Genomic DNA, 19,174 nt, shown 5'->3' with positions numbered 1-19,174 from the left:
AATTCCAAAATTCATATGAATGATTAAATGTTTGAGAATAGCCAAAAAAATTCTAAAAAACATGAGAATTTGTCATGCCTAACATTAAAACAATTTCAAATTATGGTAATTAGGAGTGAATACTATTGCAGGAATAAACTGATCAGTGGAACAGAGGAAACTCCAGAAAGAGAGCTGCAGGAACAAAAATTCAATAATTGATATTAGAAGAACTGGCCTATTCTACCCCTGATTTCCCATGGAGGGAAGCTGAATCCCTATTGCACATCTTAAAGTAAATACCAGGTGATTAAAGATTTAAGTTTGAAATACTAATAACAAAACCATACAAGTACATCTAGGTAAACAGTTCTATAATCTTATGGTTGGAAAGGACTTTCTTAGTATGATACAATAGCAAAAAGGAAAAGACTGACTCCAAAGGAATAAAAAGTGACTCCAGAGTAATAAAACCTTTGCATTATAAAAGAAAGCTCATAAGCTTGAAAGGCAAATATCTTTAAGTATTCATGATATACATGATAAAATTAATATTCGTAAAGTAACAAAAGTCTCATAACAAAATGAACACTTCAAAGAAATGGACAAAGAACATGAACAGACAATGAAATTCATAAAAGAATGCAAGTGGCCAATAAATATATATGGAGCAAAGACCAATCTCACTAGCCATTAAAAATAAATTTATTTTTCACTCATTACTTTATCACAGATCAAAATGAATAACATCCACTACTGACAAAGGAGTAAAAAAAATATACTTCTCATAGGTAGAGGAGCAAACTGGCACCTTTCTGAAGGACATGTACAATATATACATGAATTTTAAGTGATAACTTCCATTTAAATGGTTTTATATAGTCACACTTTGAAGTGCTCTTCTATTCCAATATATTTTTTAAATGTTACCATAAAACAAAAAATTAAGATGACCAAGCCACCTGCTAAAGATAAACTCTTGAAATATAAAGCACTTTGAGAAGCTGAAACTGTCTCAGTATAAGTAATAGAGATGCACAGTCCACAACCTGCAGGGATAGTAACTAAGAGGAACTAAAACACCTCCATCAAGGCTGGGGTAGAAACTAGACTCACTGAAATCAATTCCTGTGGCACAGAGGTTCTCTTTGCCTGTAAAATCAGTAGGGAAAGGTACTTATTAACCACTGCTGGGGAATTTAGTTTAAATGAAGTTACCTGCCTCTACAGCATAAGCATAGACCCTCCTTTTGGTCTGTGTTTCTTGAAGAGATAACCCCGATCCTGATGGTTTCAGACTGGACATACCAGGGCCAAGACATGCAAAACAGCACTGAATGAGAAGGGTAAAAAGATGGGAGATCCTGGTGGTCTAAAAATTTAGGATTCAGTGCTTGGGTTCATTCAACCCTTGTTCTGGGAACTGAGATCTCACATTAAGATGCAGTGGCCAGGAAAAAAAAAAAAAGTGAAAAGAAAGAAAACAAAAAAGCTCCCATTAAACAAGAGAAGGGAAAACCAAACTCCTAAACAAAACATACAAGAAAAACAAACTAAGATGCAGGGCCAACAAAAATCAACAACTGTAAGATTTCAATCTACAAGTAACAATCAGAAAATAACTTAAAATGTATATGTTTAGGGTTGTTCCGAAACTAAAAAGAGAGTAATAGACATGAAAGGGAAAAAAGAATTAAAAATAGCCAGAAAGCAAACCAGAATAGGTGGCAATGAGTGACAGAATCTGAACATGAGAAAAAGTAATCACTAAGAAATAAAAACAAACCGAGGCCGCATAAACTAGCTGAACAAAGTCAAGGTGTTAATTAGCAAATTGGAAGATGTTCCTAGGAACTGCCTAGAACATAACACAGGGATTGAGAAGAGTGACTGGAAAAGCAGTATTCAAAGATATAAAGGCTAAGGAATTTTCCAGAACTGAAGGAAGATGTGTATTCAGATCGACTATTCATTTCAAAGAGTACGTACAGATAACACAACATACACATACCCTAGGCACATCATGGTAATGTGTTCAGAACATCAAGTTTGGTACAACAAACAACAAATACTAACATTTATACCACACTTGAAATATGCAGGGCTCTAAATGCTTTATGTATACTAATGTTATCACCACTACAACCCCTATGGTACAAATACTATTTTATTACCTCTCATTGAGAACTGTCACAGTATATAGTGGTGAGAGGATTCAAAAAAAGGATCTTTTTAAAAACTACAAGAAGAAAAAAATACATAAAAAAGCATAATACTTAGGTAGAGACCATACTTCTCAGAGTTCCAAAGTTTGCCAAGTTTCCTATTTCAATGAAATATCTTGAGGGCACTGATAGGAAGGGGGAAAAACTATGACTCAAGAATTTTTTATTTGCCAAAAAAAAATTGTAAAATATACTTTCAGACGAAAACTAAGGACACTTATTATAAGCTAGTCTGTTGCTAAAAAAAAATTACTAAAGAATACAGAGTTCCTGTCGGCGTGCTCAGTGGTTAGGGAATCTGACTAGGAACCATCAGGTTGCAGGTTTGATCCCTGGCCTCGCTCAGTAGGTTAAGGATCCGGCATTGCGGTGAGCTGTGGTGTAGGTCACAGACTTGGCTCAGATCTGGTGTTTCTATGGCTCTGGCGTTGGCCAGCAGCTACAGCTCTATTAGCCTCCTAGCCTGGGAACTTCCATGTGCCTCGGGTGCAGCCCTAAAAAGACCAAAGAAAAGATAAAAATTACTAAAGAATATACTTTAGCAAGACGAAAGGTAAACCCAGGAGTGAGATACATGGAACAAGCACAGAAAATGGTAAAATATACTGGCTGATTTAATTAGGTATTAATTATAAGAAATGAAAATTTTTATGCTACAAAAAGAGGAAATAAAATTGTGGGCAATTATACATGATGGAGGAATGTTTGGTGTTTAATCAATTATAAGCTCAAAAAAAAAAAAAAATCACCAAATATACAAGGAAACAAGTTGCCATGAATAGGAGTCAACATATAACAAATATAACTCCCTTAAGACTTCAGATATGGAAATCAATAAATATAAGATATAACATAACTATGTATGAAATGTTTAAACAAGATTTTTCAAAAAATACACAAAAAATGAGAAATAAATTATTTTTAAATTACTAAGCAAATGGTAAAGAATTAAATGTCACTTTTGGAAATTAGAAAATAATTGTTGATATTAAACACTCGATGGATGAGTCAAAAGATTGGAAATAAATGTAGTAATTAGCTCATTGAGTTAAAGAAATAAAAGTTGACTTCAAAAAACCTACAAGCAAAGGATGAAAGAGAAAGGTGAAAAAACTAAATTCTCCAAAAATAGTAAATAGCATAAAAACAGTGCATAGATGTAGGCTCTAAGAAATTTAAAAACCTGGACATAGCAGTGCTTCTGGAGGCCCAAAACTATTAACTAATGATTTTTCTGTTCACGTTAACTCCCTGGAACACAGGAGTCATAGAGTTCTCTAGACTCTATTATTAACATTTATTCCACCAAGAGAATCAGAAGACACTTGCAAAATAATGGGAACTTCCTCTATATAGCAGAGTTTTTTCTTTTTTTCTTTCTTTCTTTCTTCTTCTTCTTCTTTTTTTTTTTTTTTTTGGTCTTTTTAGGGCCACACCTGCAGCATATGGAGTTCCCAGACTAGGGTCCAACTGGAACTGTAGCCTCGGCCTACACCTGAGCCACAGCAACATGGGATCCAAGCCGAGTCTGCAACCTACACCACAGCTCATAGCAACACCTTATCCTTAAACCACTGATCAAGTGCAGAGGTGGAATCCACATCCTCATGGATGGTAGTCGGGCTCCTTAACTTGCTGAGCCATGACGGGAACTCCTCCATGCAGTAGAGTTTAATCTCATTTAACAAATGTTCCTCTGGCATCTCATATCTTCTAAATATACATAAATCATAGAACTCTTTAAATTTTCACACCTTACATTAGTTACAGGAAGAAGTTTCTTATAGGGTCCGTTAGTTTGCAGTTCACAGGGTCAAGTACTCTACAACATTCCTCCAATCTTCTTTAGTACTGAAAATATTTTCACAAGTTTCTCATGTTAAATATTCTTTTAATAAAAGCTGAATCATATAGACTAGTCAGTTAAATCAACAAATACTCAAGTTTCAGTTCTACAATAAAATAACCTATAAAATAGAGATTTATATAGAGGAGTTAAATTTAAAAATGCTTGTTATTAAAGCAAATTATACACAGATGTTTTGTAAACTTGGTTTCTAATACTAAAAACACCCATTTAAATCAGACAGCATATTGTATCTGTTAAATAATGAATCTCAATTGTTCTCAAGAAAATATCACCTATCTTCAGCTGTTCCTTAAAATATTTATATATAAAATATTGTAGGCACATTTCTGGTAAGGAGCTGAATATAGGATTTTAAACATATCATTAAAGTGGTTCCCATTGGTTTGCATTCCCTTCCTCCCAAATTTCCAGTTTGCTTATTACAGGACTTTACTGACTTTAAAGCTGTATGTGGGATTGTAGCTCTCTGGGGGCACTTTTTACTGAGTATCTCTAAAATCTCACTAACAATTCTAATCCAATCAGAAGTGCCTGATCTATCAAACCAGTTAAGATTTTCTTTGGCAGCAGCAATTTCTCTGGCTAATTCCAGAACTCTGAAGCAGCCCAGTATGCAGCACCCAGAATAGGATTCTGCCTCTCCAATTAGGAAACCCCAGGGGCACAGTGACATTTTTAGTCCCTATGGGATTCCTCCAAAGAATAAGCCCAAGGTGAAAGGAGTTTCCCACTCTACACTGGTTCAAGCCTGAGGATCTTTGCAAAAACTAAAAGCAATATAAGACTATGGTTCAGCTTCAAAATTCCTACAAAGTTGTGCAAAGAAAAGAAGAGCATTAAACCTCATCAGAAAATGGAATCATCATTTGTGCTTCATAGACATATGACTAAAATTCAAAATTAAGAACTGGAAATTTGTAAAATTTGTTATAATACATTGTACATTTTTGCCTTTTGTTTGTTCCCTCTAGGACTTATGGGTTTGTTTTTTGTTTGTTTGTTTGTTTGTTTGTTTTTGGTTTTTGTTTGTTTTTAGGACCATACCCATGGCATATGTAAGTTCCCAAGGCTAGGGGTGGAATCAGAGCTGCAGCTGCCAGCCTACACCCCAGCCATAGCAACTCAGGATCCGAGCCTCGTTTTGACCTACACCACAGCTCCCGGCAATGATGGACTTTTAACCCACTGAGTAAGGCTAGGGATTGAACTCGCATCCTCAGGTTCACTACCTCTGAGCCATAATGGGAACTCCCAGGACTTACTCTTTCTAAGCAGCCTCCAAGTCTTATACTTCTGCCCACAAAACCAAATCTTTAAAATTTTATACCATTTCTATTCTGGCTCTTTACCACCTTGTCCTTCCCAAGCCTGAACAATCTCCTCTGTTTTCCGTCTCTTGCCTTTATTTCTTCCTAATTCTTAGGTTTAGGGGAGTAAGAAGGAAGAGTTCAGGCAAGCCGTTACAGAGGAAAATATTACAGTGAATTCATGCAAATCTGAGTTTGAGAGGTAGAGAGAAATGACTACTAGAGCAATATATTAGGGAAGCTGAGGGGCTACTGAGCACTCCATAGTGAAAAGCACCACTGGTGGTAAAGACTAATGGTACATATTCCTTTGAGGTGATAACACTAGTAAAGAGCCTGATTTTGGTTTAAATTTGGGTAGTGTTTCTAATTACTGAATAAATTTTTCCAGTCACAGAAGAAGGAAATAGCTATTACTTAAGCTATGTAAAAAAAAAAAAAAAAAAAAAAAGGTGGAATTATTCATTGCTGGCTATCTCATGAGATATACAAGATGTTTATAAAGGCTAGATAGAAATCACTGAACAAAAAGTTATCTAGAACCTATTTATATGAAATAGCCAAAAGGCAAATCTAGAGACAGAAGAGATGAGTGATTAACAAGAGCTGGAGTGGAAGAGAATGGGGAGTGATCACTAATGAGAACGAGGTTGTTTCTGGGTGTGATGAAAATGTTCTAAAATTAAAATGACTGCACAATCCTGTTAATACAGTGAAAACTACTGAGTGGTGAACTTCATATGGGTGAGTTTTATGCTATGTTACACCTTAATAAAACTTTTAAAAATTTTATATGACTTTCCATAGCTATATGATTCTGCATTAAAAAAAAGGTTTAAAAAGATGACTGTACATTATTTGTAGTAACATGGAAAATACTATATATTAAATTTGTTTCAAAGATTAAAAATGTTACCTTAAAATTTATCAGCTGCCCAATATTTCTTCATCTTTCAGCTTTAACTAAATATTTACTTCACCTATCCAATTAAATATTTACTTAACCTCCTTCAACAAACCAAATTTCATCCAAATAAATTCTAATGCAAGACTGCTATTGAGTTAAATACCCTAATTTAAATGCCCTAAATAAAAACCTTAAAAATGAAATTTCAAAAAATAAACCAAAATCAACCAAACTAATGAAAATGTCAGATAAAGTTCTTTTAGGCTAACTAGTATTTCCATAAACTCCATGACACAAGTCATTTTTTTCTACCAAAAATTATCCAAAAATATTTAGTCTGATGAATTAGGTAAAAATTTATCAGAACCCAAACCACAGTCAGTTTATACATATAGCAGCAGCAGTTTCAATTTCACTAAGTGTGTGTGAGACCGAGCTTGCCCCTTTTGATGTTTCCATCATGTTCCATCATTTTTAAATGTATCGCCATCTTCTAGACATGTGCTGTGATCTCAATCACATACTCCATAAGGTAGTTGTCTTAAATTTCTATAAAGGTATGTTCTGCAAAATTTTTAAGAATAAACTTTATAAGTACACAGTTGCCTGAAAAATAGCTAAGCTTAATGTAGTTGGTGAGTTCTAGTGACTCTAAAAATTACATACTGACCTACTTACCTGTACTAAAAGTTACAGTATTTGAAAAACATTAAAAGATTTAGATGACATAAAGCTATTTTATTTTTAAAGTTTTCTAAAAATGTTCTGGTATTCACAATCTCAATTTGCATCATCTATAAACTATTTTAAATTCTCAGTTTTGGATAACTGTCTACATATTGAGACGTAGATTCAATTCCAAGTTTTGTTTTTTAATCCTTGCATATTTGAGGATTCACTCTGACCCAGAAAACAATTAACCAACTTCCTCAGCCAATCCATCATTTCTCTTTTGCTTAAAACAAACAAAACCCCTCATTTGTAAGTGTTTGCGAATAACCCTATATATTAAAGTTGAAAGAAGGGAAAAATAAAACATTAAATATGCTGGAAAAAAGGACCAAAAAGCCTCTAACATTTTTTAAAACAGAATCATTCACTGAGTCCATAAATTGTGATGTGAGATGTTTTATGTGTATGGAAAAGTAAAAAAAAGGTTTTTTTTCAAAGGTGAAAACTCTCTATATATACATCTATATGTATATGTATATAAAACCTCTATACTCTATTAGGCACATCTCAAATAATATGGCTCAAATTGTGTTTCTCCTACCACTCCTCCTACTCAGTTCCCTGTTTCAGGAAATAGATCTACTGTTAGTCATGAGCTCAAAGAATCCTGTGTTTTCCTTATCATAGCACATAAACCCCTGTGAATTGTCTCTCATTTTAGATTTTAAGATTCATGAGGAAGGTAATCATGCCTCTTTTGTTCATAAGTACTTAGTACCTAGTGACACTTGATTAGTATATAGAACATCATCATGACTTCTCTGTCAACAGTTTGAAATTGTTCTCTACCCAGGAAAAAAGCTGACCTGCAAACAAACTGGTATCCTACCATTTCCATTCCGTTATTCTAAAGAATACATAGTTCTAATTTTTAAAAATTTCTACAGAAATAAATACTGGACCCTGCAAAAATGCAGTTCAGCAGCCAAAATAGTGTACCAGAACATTGTTTATTAATGCCTTCTAAAGGTTTCTCAACTTTTATAAGTTTCTCTTAATGAGAAACTCATTACTGGAAAATGACACGTGAGATATGCTGAAGGGGACAAAAAAAGAAAAGATGTAGTTTTGACTAGAGGTTAGAGCCTCTGCATTCTCCTTCTCTGGGCTATTTACTTATCTTCTCATTTATTCAACATTCTGAATGGGTAATTTTTTCAGTCTTTTCTATGTGAAAAGCAAAGTTTAAGGTAATTTAGATCCAAAAGAATAATTTCTGGGAGCTAGGAAATCCACTTTCAATGTATTTTAGACAAAAAATATCTTGAATTTAGTCTGGGAGTTTTATTGCATAAAATGAACAATCCCACTTGCACTTAAAGGAGCTCCTTAATTCTACTAACTGTAGCAAACCAATACAAGATCACTCTAGATGGGTGACTAGTTGTTAAAGTACTTGCTTATAGTATCAGAGAGCATTTATACAGAGACAATGAAGATAAGAGATATGGAATAATACAGGGTTAAACTGTGGGTTGATCATAAAACAAAAGCTGCCATTTCTAAGATCAGTCCCTTGATGTCCAAAACAGCCTAAAAGACCCTTGGCAAGGATGATGTTCTACTGCTTTATAAAAAGTACAAATTTTGTTTACTACCTATTTATATTCTGAAGCATAGTGGAATACTACAAAAATATTTTTTTAAAGTCTGATAAGTTTTGCAATTCTGTTTGTAAAACAAAACCCAAATATCAATACACAATCAGTCCTTGCTTATCCTTATTGTTAATACTTTCATTTCTAAATGTGAGTAACAAAGTAGCCAAGCTGAATCTCCTATAGACAGAATATCAAATATGTCACAATTTTCTACCACTCATACTAAAGAAAAGGAGCAGTGCTAAGAAGCCAAGACATTCAGAGTTGGTAATGAATTACATTCTTATTCTTTAAAGCAGTACAACATGTCTTGAATAACATATTTTTAAATAAAATAATTAAGCCACACAAAGCATGACTCAAAACAAAACAAATAAAAAACATTTTTATCTATATCCCTGCCTGAGACAATCATATCACAGAAGAATACAAAGCACCGGCCTAAATTTAAACTGGATTATCTGTGACCTATGCTCTTTCATAGTCTGCTATATTTCTGGCTCACATTCAATTCTTTGCCATGTGTTCATCAGAAAATGATCAAGGAGACTACAAAGATTACACAATCATATACTAAACACCAATTTAAAATGAATGAAAACTGGTCCTTGCTTTCAAGGAATTTAATAAATCTTAACATTGATATGTTCCATTTATAGTATAATCTCTATTGTAAGCCTCATTAGCTTGTATTTAAGACTATCTTCTTAACCTCATCAAGAATTTCATTTGAAAAGACTGATGAAATCACTTATGTTCGTGGGAGGAAAAGAAGTGAACATGAATCAAATAAGTGTAGTTAAGACAAAGCTGTGTATGGCTTGTAGTACTAGTTGCCTTATGGCTGTAACTTATATGCTTTTTATATTAAAAATTTTAATAGTTCTTGGTGAAAAGTTCCAAAGGGAGCTGATAGGACATGTGTACTGTACTTTTCAAAGTTTAGTGTTACACTTCCACCTCAGATCCCAACTCAATCACAAGATTCACTCTCTGAGTACAATGGAACTATAGTCATACCCTTCACATACAAAGATTTTTCTAACGTATCTCAATCGCTAACAGATTTACTTTCAGCAGGAGCAATGAAATTGCTGTGACCTACATATATAATTACTTTGAAAAGTCCAAGGACAAATGTTTGCTTCTGTTACTAGATGTGAAACTTAACCTCTGTCTTAATTTCCTCATCTGTTAAGATACAGGCAATAATAGTATCTATCTCATATAGATAGAAAGATTTAATGAGATAGCACTTGAAAATTTCTTTTTCCCCCCCTTTTTTTTTTTTTTTGTCTTTTTGCCATTTCTAGGGCCACACCTGTGGCATATGGAGATTCCCAGGCTAGGGGTCTAATCGAAGCTGTAGCCGCCGGCCTACGCCAGAGCCACAGCAACTCGGGATCCGAGCTGCATCTGCAACCTATACCACAGCTCACGGCAACGCAGGATCCTTAACCCACTGAGCAAGGCCAGGGATCAAACTCTCACAACCTCATGGTTCTTAGTTGGATTCATTGACCACTGAGCCACGACAGGAACTCCCTGAAAATTTCTATGATAATGTAAGTGGTCAGTAATGGTAGCTATCACTGTTACTTGCTAATGTCAAGGCTAAAAAAACTTAAGAGGCATACATGGAATCAAATTCATGATTCTGCTCTCATTACTATGATATGCCAACAAATGGACCTAAGCAGCCACAGACTGTCTAAATAAAATCATCTATTTAAAAAATTCAATAAAGGAGATTTTCACTATGCATTTTCTAGATACTGGAAATGGTTTAACAATTTGATAAGATTTAAAGTTTAGCTCAGAGATTTATATGAACAGACTATTCATATATTAGACATCTGTTTGACTCAAAAGTTGATAGTTACCTCCCTTTTTAAACTAATACACTGTCAAGTTACTGTGATTCCACAATTCCTGTTTAAAAGGATGCCTAGTTCACAATAATATTTTCAAATAATATTTTCTTGATGGTTATGAATGTCCTGTTAACCCTCAAAGCCAAACACAGTAAGTTACAATCCTTAGGTCAAGAATCAGTCAACATAATTTTCTATACCAATATAACAACTCTGCCACCTTTCAGATTTGTATCATCTTCACCTTTAAAATCCATGTTCAGCCAAAATAACACATAAAAAGAGAATCAGAAGTATATCAGACATATCTGCCACCAGAAAGCTATTAACTTCTTCCACCACCTGCTACATCAATCACTCCCCTTCTCAGGTAGATTTTGCCTAATACTTACAAAGTATCTGAATGGCCACTCTCCATAGGCACTCCGCTAGGGTTTGGGCATAATAAAAAGGTTACGACATTTTCCCCTTCCAAATTTTAGAATAAAATTGACAACATAATTATAATTAAAACACAGATACTTAGGAGTAAAGTATATGATCAAAGCTATACAAATAATAGATAACTATTGTAGAAGCACAGAGAGAGGAGAAATGAAACACTGGTGGTCAGGAAAAGTTTTGCAGAGGAGAAAACAATAGAAATGAGCTTTGATAAAGAAGAAGAAAAAAGGTGGAGAAGGAAAGACATAATTCTGAGCTATCAACTAGCACGAGCAAAGATCCACTGAGAGAAAAGTACAGAGTGTGCTTTAAGATGGCAAGTGTACTAGTTTGGTTGAAACATCAGTCCTGAGTCTAATCATGGAAAGTGGCAGAGCCAAACCAAGAATTAAAAAATTTATTCTATAGGTAAAAGGGAGTCACTATGTATACCAAGCAGAGAAGTAATGATGAAAATAGTATTTTAGGAAGAATTTTGTGATGATTTATAGAATGGAGGAGGGAGATGCAGCACAAGATGCTAGTAGGGAAGATCAGTTGGAGTGTTAAAACATGGTTTGGGTGTGAGGTAATGAGACCTGAACTATCCCAATACAAGTTTTCAACCTTAAATAACCCAGGACCCACATACAAAGCCTTAACACTTTTTATGAAGACTCCCTATTTTTTGTTTTACAAAAACTGAGTTAATTAAAATAATTTATTTTGCATTTTTTCTGTAGTAGTATCTTCTTGTCCATTTCCAATAATGAACTGTAACTCCTCTTCAAAACACCAACCCATGTTCTTCCTCATTTATCATTCTAGTCTGAACATTCATTCACCTTTGTTTTATTACGTACTCTTCATCCTTTACTTAACCATCAACTCTCACATTAACCTAATGACCTCTCCAGTTGCTTAGTCAAATAAATCTACTCATACTCAACTCTCTTCCCATTACCTCTAAACTTTCAGTCTACTTACATACAAATTCTATATACCCACAACCTGTACCTCTTCCAACATACTCAAACTCTTAAGAGTTTGTCTTCAAGGCTCACTGCTAAAACTATACTGAAAGACAACCCTTTCATACTCACTAGTTTCTATTCAGTGTGTCTCAAGATCTGATATACTCAGCAACCATTTGTTATTTCTTGACAGTAGAAAATATGTCAAGTGCCTTATGTGATTATCTCATTTAATCTTCAAGACTACTTAACAAGAAAGGCTTTTCCATCTGTCAGATAAAGAAATCTAAGGCTTAGAAAAATCAAGTAGCTTGCTCAAGATCACCCCACTGTGAAGTTTTACCACATTGTCTGGAGCCTTCAATGTGGCTCCATTGACTGTGTTTACTCAGAAAAAGTTCTGAGTCGTCCAATACAGACAAAAACCATTTGAGAATTAAATGGTTCTCAGTCTGAACAATGATAACTAAAGACATAAAATTGTTTATTTCTGTTGACTTCTGAAACTTCAGGAATGAGAAAAAGATCTTAACCTCTCAAATTTTAATGAATGTTTTAGAAGGGATTCTTGCATTGGAAGACATTAACTATATAAATTTGTAAAGTCCTTTGTAATTCTAGGAATCTAAATCAGAAGTGTTAACATTCAGCTTTTCATATTTTGCTTCCTAGGAACAAGGCTAATCTAATTGTGAAAAGTCTACTCTAGGAATATCTTGGAAATAATTTTTAATCTACAGATCTGATTCTGGCATGTTGCTTAGCCTACATCTCTACATCTGTAACAAAGAGATAACATCATATGCTTTAGAACATTGTGGTGAAAATTAAAGCCTGCCGCAAGCAAATGGTCAATAAATTACAGCTTTTATTATTCAATTTCTTCCATATTTAGAAGTAGTTTGGTATCTTAAGATCTTAATTCAAATGATATTGGCCAGAAAAATCCAATGACTTTCAATCCAAATCCTAAATATGAATGCTACATAAACAAAATCAATGGAGTCCAAATAACCACATTAAGAACTATAAAACTCTATTTATTACCTAAATAATCATAAAAATCTATTTATTACCTAGACAGCTAGGACATACAAAGGTTAAAATCATCAAGGAATATATTCTGGAGACTCATAAAATAAAAACATCCATGGGGCACATCAGACATTGGAAAGAACAAAAGAACAAAGAATATAGGCAATCAACCTTTTGATTCTGATGTAATTTAACCCAAGCTACTTTCATGTAAGAGTGGTTAATAATCTCTGGTACAAATTCATAAAACTTTCAGGCTAATAGTGAAAAAATAAAGTAACTCAATTTTTAAAATTTCATCACCAACACATATGAGATGGAAGACAGAACACATTCTGGCATAAAGTTACTACCTTAGGTAAAGGAAGGCGCAAACTTTTACCCAGTTGCCTCATAACACCTTTCCCTTCCCCCAAGGTCCACATACTTCTCTGGGCCACACCCTGTTATATCATCTTTTAACTCTAGGACTCTACTTGAGCCAATTTTCTTACAAAGCTACTTCTTTCCTCTGATTTGACTAAGGATGGAGAGTAGTCAAGAGTATCACCCAGAGTCAGGTGCCCAGGCAAAAGTCAGCCATTCAAGGGATCAAATATCACCTTATAATTATTTCTACATGATCACAAATTCACATCATAAGAAATTAATCCAGCTCTCATGCATGAGCATTTCAGGGATAACAAGCTCTCTATGGACACATGCCAGTCTTTAGTTTTAAATTATTAAATAAATAAGCACTCATAGTTGAACCAGAATTAGCTACACATGCTGTTAGCCACTATAATAAAAACACATAACAGTCTATGTGTTATCTCAACAAATTTAAAGACTGTAGGTTTTCAGTTACTGCTTGACAATATTTATCTTGTGACAATATGATGTTACTACAAATTTCTTTGGGGGGGGGGGGAACAACCCTGTGTCAGAGAACAAATTTTCAAGTGAAGGTTTATTAACAAGTCAAGATAAGCAAGACCCAGCTTGAACTGACACAAAAACCTTCACAATGTGATCTTAAAATGCCCTTCACGTCAAACTACCAAGGGTCTGTGCTTGTTCAAACCTGTAGTCTCAACCACCCTTTGTCTCTTGTGGAATCTCTATCTGCCTTCCTCCCAAGAGTTTTTCTAGACTTCCCACTCCCAACAGAAAAAAAAAATCAATAAAGGCTACCTACAGAAATACCTTTTCTAAACAAAACTGACCAACTTAAAATTTCTTTTAAGTAAGATACAATCCAGGAAGAAAATCAGCTTCAGAATGCTGAAAGACCTAAGTGCCTGGCACGTAACAGGCATTTAGTCAAAGCATATTAAATAATGTTAAGAGCATAAAAAAATGTAACAACTGTATATAGTACATTTGACAATATAATCTACCCCTTTGGCTTTGCTGATATTTTGGAGCATAGCCATGACTAAATAATTCTTATCCCCTAGTGCACTATTCCCTCCAACAGCTTATACTGTAATTATGGACATCGTTTTAGCTCTTCAAACTAAAATATAAACCACTTTTATATTACATGTTAACACACACACGTCCCATGAAAAAAAAATCCTGATGATACCAGCATTCAACCATTTTTTTCTCAAATATATCTGAGGTAGCTAGCCGAACTTTACCAGTTTTAATATACCTCTCCCATGATATAACTACTTCACCAATATGAAAAATGTTTAATGATATCTAATCAAAAAGTCTTAAGATAGAGTTCCCGTTGTGGCTCAGTGGATTAAGAACCTGACTAGGATCGGTGAGGATGTGGGTTCAGTCCCTGCCCTCAGTGGGTTAAGGATTGGGTGTTGCTGCAAGCTGCAGTGTAGGTCACAGATGGGGCTCTGATATGGTGTTACCTTGGTTGTGTCTGGCATCTGCAGCTCCTCTTCAACCCCAACCTGGGAACTTCCATATGCTGCAGGTGAGGCATTAAAAAGAAAAAAAAAAGTCTTAAGCAACTCCCATGTGCAGTTCATTATAATTTCCATAATGTGGTATTGCTGTAACTTGCAGGTTAAAAGTAGTTGTCCCTATATCATTAAATGATTAAACAGATACATGTGAGTTACACATTAGAACAGAACTAAAACATTAAACAAGGACTGTTACTTTGTGCTTCAAATTATTGGCAAAAGAAACATTAAATCAATGAAGTAACATCTATGCTTATAAAACAGTCAATGGGGTGGGTCACTATGGCTCTTGTCAGTTTCCTAAACTGTAAAGAGTTACAGAACTACACTTTGGAAAAGGCCCAATATGTAAAAAGATAAATATATAAAAGTGAAGTTGTTCGAGTTAAAGAGCAGTTGGAGAGCAAGTCCTGCTGGATTCCGGAGAGCTCTGGGACCCCTAAAGGTTCAGCAGAGCACTGTTAAATCAACCCTCTGACTCTTCAGAGCTCTTTGCACCTAAAAAGCAGTTGTGTTTAAAATCACAACGTGCAAGTTTGAAATGATTAAGCCTTTTCCCTCAAAATATTTTTAAATTTCTAATTTTCTTCAATAATGTCAAAATCATTTACTTTGAGAAAATAACAACATAGATTTTTTACATTGCCCATACTCTTCCAATTACTTCACTTAAAATGCATTCGGCTCATTATACCAATCAGCAGGAAATTTAGGGTTGGGGGTGGACACGGCGAATAGCTTTCTTGGCTTGGACAACTTAAGTACGACCTTTGTAAATTTTTAAGTACCATGCGGTGCTTGAGGAAAAAAAAGAAATACCTCAAGCGATGAAATTTTCAAAACATATCTAAAACCGCTGTTGGTAGAGGCCCTCCAGAGCCAGCAGTCTTTCAAGAAAATATTAAAAATCTACAAGCAGAAAAGTATCATACCTCGACCAAACTCTAGCATCAAGAACTTTTATTCACACAATTAACACGGTTTAAAAGACGAAAAGAAATCAGTACCATTTACTTCAATGGATTTGTTCAATGCTTTAGGAATGAATGAACTGGAGGTATCACTGACTTGAGTTCTAAAAAAGCCTCACTCTAAGCTCTACCCTCTATAAAACCTGAAGCAAACTCTCCAGAATTTGGTGTTTCGAGGCCAAGTCCGGTCCAAAGGAAGCTTCTCCTCTTCTTTCTCGCGGCCTCCCTCCAGGGGCTGGAGCCCAGGGTGGCCGGGCGGTTGGGGGCGCCGTACGCCCCCTCCCCGCTCAGGGAAAGTTCCGCCGGTTCATCTCCGGTTGGGGCAGGCCTGGCCCGCCGGCGGCCCTACCCGGCCGAGCGGCCGCAAACACCCCGCCCGGCATCGGCGCCCGGAGGGTCGCGCCCCCTCCCCGCGCAGCCGCCACATACACCCCGCCCCCGCCGGCCCGCCACCGCCCTCGCGGAACATTAACCCCTCGTAGTCCGCCGCCCGGCTCGGGGGAGGAGGCCGGGCCAGGGGGTGGAGTTGTCGCGTCTCCTCCCGGGAGCGCCCGGGCAGACGCCCGGCTTGTTTACAGGCCCCAGGCTTTAGGCCTGGCCGCTGCCGCGCAGGCCCGCGCCGCCCGCCCGCCCTCGGCCCCAGCGTCGCGCTTACCCGGAGCAGCCGCGGGCAGGCAGGTCCCTGGTCGGCCGAGGCTGCGGCGGCCGGGGAGGGGGCGGGAAGGGGGTCACCGCGGCGGCGGCCGGCCAGGTCAGGCCGGGGAGGGGGCGGAGGAGGGGAGGAGCCGGGCTGCGTCCGGGCCCCCGGCTCTCGGCGCCCTCGCGGCTCAGATCATCCGGGCGTTGGAGCGGGAGGCGGAGAGCGGGTCCCGGAGGAGGAGGAGGAAGAGCCGAAAATTCATCGCTTACGCGCCCCACCTGCCTTAGCGCCCCCCCACCCCCCCCTCCCCAACCACCGGCTGCCGAGCTGCCGCTGCCGGAGCACCCGAAGCTAAGGGCCGGGCCAGTGCGGAGACCACAGCTCCCTCGCTCCCGCGCGCGCTCCCGCCCCTAGCGCCGCCGCCGCCGCCGCCTCCAGCGCGTCCCCGCGCAGGCGCGCTCACGACGGCGCCGTACTACCCCTCCCCCACGCCTCCGCCTGCCATGCTCCGCCCCGTGGGCTCAGAGGCCCCTACAGCTGCGGCGCGGCGGAGCAGCTGGAGAGACCCGGATGTCGTTGGGCAGGAACTGCAGTGCGCGCTGGCGAACGGGGGAGGGGTGCAGGTGATGTCACTGCCCTACCCAGTTTCTCTCGTAGCAGTGGCCTCGCCGCCCGGCCCCTAGGCAGAGCCACAAACTTGCGTCCGAATCCCGGAACGGAACCGGGACATGGGGCTTCCTGCCCTGGCCCTGGGGACTGGACAGAGGTGTGACTGTTATGAGCCTCAGGAATGGGGATACTCTCCGAGCCCGGACTCGGCATCCCCCCTAGGGCGTCCGCGCCTCCTTTCGCTGGGCTACCGCCTGTCTGCAGATATATACCCCACTCCCGGGGAAGACGCAGTCCACAGAGGCCGAGGACCGACCTTGTGCTGTCGACTTCTCTCCCGTACAGTTGCGGCCTGATCGCGGCCTGGCTGCTGCGGCTGTAAGGCATGCTTGTTGTCAGGCCGCCGCCAGATCCCTCTCCCTCAAGCCTCCACACTTCCGGAGCCATCCTTGCCCCAGTGACCTCGGGAGACCTACGCAGGTGCTCTAGCCACACATCTCGGGTCCCAAAGGGCAGCAACACTCTCACCCTACTACCACCCACCCACACGCGAGTGCCCCTGATACACGCACAAGGCACATGCTCTGAGTTTCTGGCGGTTTTTCGTCTGTAGCTCGTGGGGTTCCACATTGTATTTATTTGCACTTATTAGACAGTCACGTGATTCTGTCACAGGGGACATCCAACCACCTCCAGTGAGGTTAAAGGAACGAAGGATTTTTCAAAATCTGGAGGATTATCAAAAATGTGGCAGCTGCTGCTATGAAAATTTAGAGATCTGTTAAACCCAGTTGCACGTGCAGGTGGCCAGAATCCAGTTTAGCTAGCTAGACTGCAGACAACCCGACCCACGCCGTTTGCAGACGCCAGGGATACAATGACAAACCCTAGGCGGCCAATGAATCAGAACTGGAGAGCAGTACATCACCAGCAGGGTTTCCCATTGGCTGGGATGCTTTCCCTCTCTTGTCAGAGGTTTAACCTGCTCAGGGACTTGACTTATACCACATTTCCAGGCACAGAACTTTAAAAGAAAAATCCGTGTTTAAAAAAGATGCTCTTGGGAGTTCCCTGGTGGCCTAGGGGTTAAGGATCGGGTGTTGTCACTGCTGTGGCATGGTTTTAATCCTTGGCCCAGGAACTCCTACATGCCTGTGGGCACTGCCAAAAAAAAAAAAAGAAGAAGAAGAAGAAGAAGAAAGATGCTGTGCTACATATACATAAAGAAAAACAAAATACTTCATTATAGGAGGCAGGTACTTTAAAAAGAACAACCAGGAGTTCCCACTGTGGCACAATGAGACTGGGGCATCTCTGGAGTGCTGGGATGCAGGTTCCATCCCTGGCCAGGCCTAGTGGGTTAGGGATCAGGTGTTGCCACAGATGCCGTGTAGGTCACAACTGCCGCTGGGATCTGATTCCCTTTCCAGGGAACTCCATATGCTGCAGAGCAGCCAAAAAAGAAAAAAGAACACCTGAAGATGTTAGTCATAATGTGTTCCAGCTGATAAAAAAGTAAATTTGTGATAAGACCTCTCCATTTTATCCTAAGAGCTTGTACCCTGCTACTTTGTATCTCCTAAAACCACTTTGTTGCTCCAACCCTTAGATCTAAAGCAACCTATTTATTCTGTCTCTGTCATTCAGCAAGCCTTTAACTGCTTTTAAAACTGTAAATGCTATCTCATTTTTCCAACATGACTTTTTTGTGAAGGTTCTGTTCCTTTCACTTTTAGACATGGGATCTAACAACAGGATCAAACAATATCACCAAAAGATCACTGGCAGGCTGCTTCTTCAAGGAACCCCCAAATCACCCAATATCTTGGAGGTTAGAATTTCTTAGAGTAAGATGAAGACGGATCATTTCCAGGTATATAAAGTAAAAATAAAGTTCACTTATGCATTTGGTCTCAGTATCATCTGATGACATATTTCCTAATTCTCCCCATGCTTGCCAAAAAAAAAAAAAAAGACGAAGAAGAAAAAGAAATGAAATTAGATCAAAGATCTTTGAAACTCTGCCTTATTGGAATTCTTAATACTTTGGACAAGTAGCAGCATGATTAGCATGCTAGTGGACTCATTACCATTCTGAAATAGAAAAACCC

General features: G+C 38.4%; 1 protein-coding gene across 1 annotated transcript in view; it reads right to left on the bottom strand.

The window, feature by feature from the left end:
* LOC125120797 (wiskott-Aldrich syndrome protein homolog) overlaps nucleotides 1-16,959 on the bottom strand; it is a 30,304-nt gene extending 13,345 nt beyond the window's left edge. Inside the window, exons 1-2 of the mRNA XM_047769218.1 lie at nucleotides 16,945-16,959; nucleotides 16,470-16,855 (exon numbers count right to left, since the gene is read on the bottom strand). Of these exons, the coding sequence (XP_047625174.1) occupies nucleotides 16,470-16,855; nucleotides 16,945-16,959 (401 nt within the window). The remainder of the gene's footprint in view (nucleotides 1-16,469; nucleotides 16,856-16,944) is intronic.
* Between the last annotated feature and the right edge of the window lie 2,215 nt (nucleotides 16,960-19,174).

Source organism: Phacochoerus africanus, chromosome 2, assembly GCF_016906955.1.
Source record: "Phacochoerus africanus isolate WHEZ1 chromosome 2, ROS_Pafr_v1, whole genome shotgun sequence".
Taxonomy (NCBI): domain Eukaryota; kingdom Metazoa; phylum Chordata; class Mammalia; order Artiodactyla; family Suidae; genus Phacochoerus; species Phacochoerus africanus.
This window is presented reverse-complemented; position numbering and strand designations above follow the sequence as displayed.